We start from the raw sequence: 3,900 nt of genomic DNA, 5'->3' as shown, positions 1-3,900 counted from the left end.
AATAAAGCTTATTCTGAATTTGATTCTGATAATGAATTCTTCTTAAAAATACAATTGATCCATTTTATTTCTATGGAATACTCAGGAAATACTTTTACTTTTGATACTTCAGGTACAGTGTGATGCTAATACGAATGTAAATTGAATGCAGGACTTCAGAGTACTTTAAAGCCGTGCTACTCCTATGTTTACTTAAGTAAAAGCTCAAATTTCCTCTTCTCCCCATAGCTTCTCCCACTGATCAAAACGGTAGTACGTTTTTATTTGCAGTAATTACGACATTTCTCACAGTACATGAAAGCAACAAAGTGGAATGCCAGGGGGCGTGACTGTGAAGGCATCTACACGGCGTCATCATGTTTACGTGGAAAACATGGCGGCGGACTGTCTATGCTACCGACAAGGAGACAGCACCACCTAGTAAATGCGACTGGCAGCGAGCTGGAAGACAGACAAGAGACATATTTAATCGTTAGTTTTTAGATTTTTCTCGCTGATATTTCGCATGAAGCAGTTTCCCTCTTGTTTCAGCCACAGGGACCGCGGTGATGGAAGACGAGGAGAGGCAAAAGAAGCTGGAGGCCGGCAAAGCAAAGGTAGGATTCTCAGTTTTTGATGTTAGCATAACTCATTAACACTGCTTTTATTGCTGTAAAGTTATAAGTTAATGTTGTCGACAACTTATTTCCTCACGGCTGGGTCTGTCATCTGTTTTTTTGGTCCCCCCTCCCCTTCTTATGCCCCTCTCAGCTGTCAGTCCCAGCAAACATGCGCCCTGCTGACAGCCGGGGGTTGGCTCACCGGGGTTAGCACAGCTACTGCTAGCCACAGACTCCTTTGTCATCCTGTTTGTCTAACGTTATTCCAATGTTTTATTTTACTTTTCTGAAACGTGCAGGAGTGTGCACGCAATGCCAACTTAATCACCCACAAGTCAAGCCGCCCCATCATTATCAAAGGCTTATTAACACCACCTGAAGTGTGCCGGACAGGCTGGTGTAACAGGATTTACAGGACATATCCCCACTAGCTAGAGCAAAAATTGCCCCACATGACCAATTGGCGTGCTACATTGGCTTTTTCAATCATCACCATCAACATTTAGGTCAGGGGGACAACCCCACCAATCCAATAACTGATGTAAAACAATGTTACTTGCTACAACAGGATAATGCTTTTGCCTTATAAACCTGGATTGATGCCCATGTCATCCTTATTATTTTTGTCATAGAAATGAGTGTTGTTTCATGTTATAAATTGCCATGAAATAAATGGTACACAGCTCTGTCTGACCTATGCTTTATTCACTTCTCGTTGCTTGGACTGGTGAGATACAGCATTACCTTGCAGCACCTCTGTTATTGCTATTTGTTTACCCAAACATCTCGGGTATAAATTCTGTCCATAACATGCCTGCAAGGAGATATTAACAAGATGTGTTGTACCGAGCCTAAAGACATGTGGCTAATGAGAGGAATTATATACTAAACATATGTGGCTAACAATCTAAGGATTAAAGAAGTTATCTTTATAGCCTCATTTTGGCACAAAAGTCACATAGATATTCATCACTATCACTATATAACTGTTATATAACATCCCTTTTTAATATTGCAGTTTTTGTCCTTGTGATTCTCCATGAACCCATTTACAAAGTGTTGGTATTGAGAATACTAATACATTTTGTCAGGCAGACTTGGAAAGTTACACTCCAAATGCTTTCCATCCAGACACTGCAGAGAAACATTTAATATGCAGCGTTTGGTGTTTCTTTTGGTCACTCTAGGTTTCATGTTTGAGCTGGTGTGGAGCTAGTGCTCTGGCTTTTAGGTTAGCACAGTGGGAGAGGCCATGAGAAACACCATCTCCGTTGTTATAGCTTTGGTATTTTGGTTTATAAAATGTCCCACTGTACTGCAGGAGGATCTGCTGTTATTTTACACAGTACCATGTCACCATGCCCTCACATGCAGGGAGAAACTTTACAAGATATCTCATTGTTATTTGTTCTGATAGCCTCCCAAAGTCAGATTGGATCTTGTAAGTTTGGATTGAGTCCAAGATGCAGGGCTTGGTATCGTTCAGGAAATTTCAATATCATGGGGCCCCCTGTAGCTCACCTGGTAAAGCGTGCGCCCCAAGTACTAAGACTCAGTCCTGGGTTTGAGTCAGACCCGCGTTCCTTTGCTGCATGTCATCCCCCTCTCTCTCCCCTTTTTTCTTCAGCTGTCCTATCGAATAAAGACCAAAAAAGCCCCCAAAAAATCGTAACAGTGTTTTTCCTGTATGACTCTACGACGTGTAACATTAGACAGCCAATTACCAGCATTATTAGAGCTTGTTACAAGCATGCTTATTGGCTCACTGACGCTGATGAGATTTACTTTTTAGGTATTTAAACTTGGTATTGAATGACGAGGCATTTTTCTATACTCAATACTATGGAGGTAATTTAATCAGTGCCTAAAAGTATTGTAGTTCTGTACCCAGCCCTACCAACCTCTGACCTGATATATGTCAGCAAGCTAAGGGGAGTGTTAATGTGTTGATGACATGACCCAATGCCACGCTAAACTTCCAAACCTAAAGGGAAAACATTTAAAGTAGCTGTTTTAGATAAAAAGTGTAATTAGTATGCGCCTGTGTGGCCCAACTTTTGCCTCAAAATTTAATCAGAATTAGATATTTGGTGATAGTTATGAAGAAGTATGACAATATCAGGATAGCTGTTGGGATTTTCCTGTTTCAAATGAAGAAGCAAAGACCAGTGACTAATGCGTTTCTCAAATCAGGTATATGGAAGAGTTCATGTCTAAAGTGAAAGGAGAATTGTCCATCATCTATTGTATAGCCAGCTTGGAGTGACATCCATCCCAAGCAATTGCCTACTGAGTCATACCATGGACACTGAAGTGTTAATTGTGGGCTGGTGTTGCCAAGCTATTGTTTCAAGTTATTGGCTGCAGATGTATTGTTGCTTTTCACTTTTCATAATGGAGTTACTTGTGCAAGACTTTAGCCCAGTTCTCCAGTTACAGGGCAGATACGGCGTTAAGGGTCCGTTTTTGAGAAACTGCAGTGATAAGCTCAAGATGCTAAAAAGATTTTGTGTTAGGTCAAAGAAACTCACAGACACACATATGGCACCTTTGACAAGCACCAGGGGGGAAGTCTGTTATTTTGAACATGATCTCTAGAAAGAAATTGTAAATTGCTTGTGTAGTTCAGTGCAGTTACATTTTATTAACTGAAACATTGAAAAAGGATCTTCGTAGTTTATGTCGCCAATCAAGGTTGAGATGTTGGTTTCTTTTACAGTCACAGGGGTGTGTCTCCATTGATAACTTTTAAATGTTGACTTTCCCTTGTACTTTATATCTATTTGTCTATAGGTCAGTACTGCTCAGCCAGTCCATTTGTCCGTCACACACAGTGTGTTGAACAGCACTGATTTTTAATACAACTTCAGGGAATAACATGTGCCAGCCTCTTTGCTGTTCTGGCATTTTCAAAATGATACTGATATGCTCAGGGGCAGGGCAGGGCACTGCAGTGTTTTTTATTTGGCTCAAGGGATGCACGCATCATTAATGGAGGACGGCATGAATTTTTGTTTTCTCTGATTCGTCACTGATTAAAAGTATGTTTGTAACTTTACCAGCTTCTGCCATCATGAGTGATGGGTTAATTTATGTACTTGCAAAGCTATGTATCATTCTGGAAAATGAGGCATCAGGGCAGTGCAATCTTATGCACAATTTCCGATTTGTATTTCTACACTTATGTTTGTGCTAATTGTAATGCTAAAAATGCCTTACTGTCGTTATTTCCAAACCAAATTACATACAATATAGTCTAAACAGTCTTCTTGTAGTAGTAAAGATATATTTAGCCAATTGG

At 40.3% G+C, this 3,900-nt stretch overlaps 1 protein-coding gene across 6 annotated transcripts in view; it reads left to right on the top strand.

The window, feature by feature from the left end:
* The first annotated feature begins 358 nt into the window (after positions 1–358).
* akap9 (A kinase (PRKA) anchor protein 9) overlaps positions 359–3,900 on the top strand; it is a 67,428-nt gene continuing 63,886 nt past the window's right edge. For all 6 annotated transcript variants that reach the window (XM_028596792.1, XM_028596789.1, XM_028596791.1 and 3 more), the window contains exon 1: positions 359–596. In XM_028596792.1, coding sequence (XP_028452593.1) covers positions 549–596 — 48 coding nt within the window. In that variant the 5' untranslated portion in view covers positions 359–548. The remainder of the gene's footprint in view (positions 597–3,900) is intronic.

Source organism: Perca flavescens, chromosome 14 (genome assembly GCF_004354835.1).
Source record: "Perca flavescens isolate YP-PL-M2 chromosome 14, PFLA_1.0, whole genome shotgun sequence".
Lineage (NCBI taxonomy): Eukaryota > Metazoa > Chordata > Actinopteri > Perciformes > Percidae > Perca > Perca flavescens.
The sequence above is the reverse complement of the archived record's forward strand: the minus strand, read 5'-3'. Positions and strand labels throughout refer to the sequence as shown.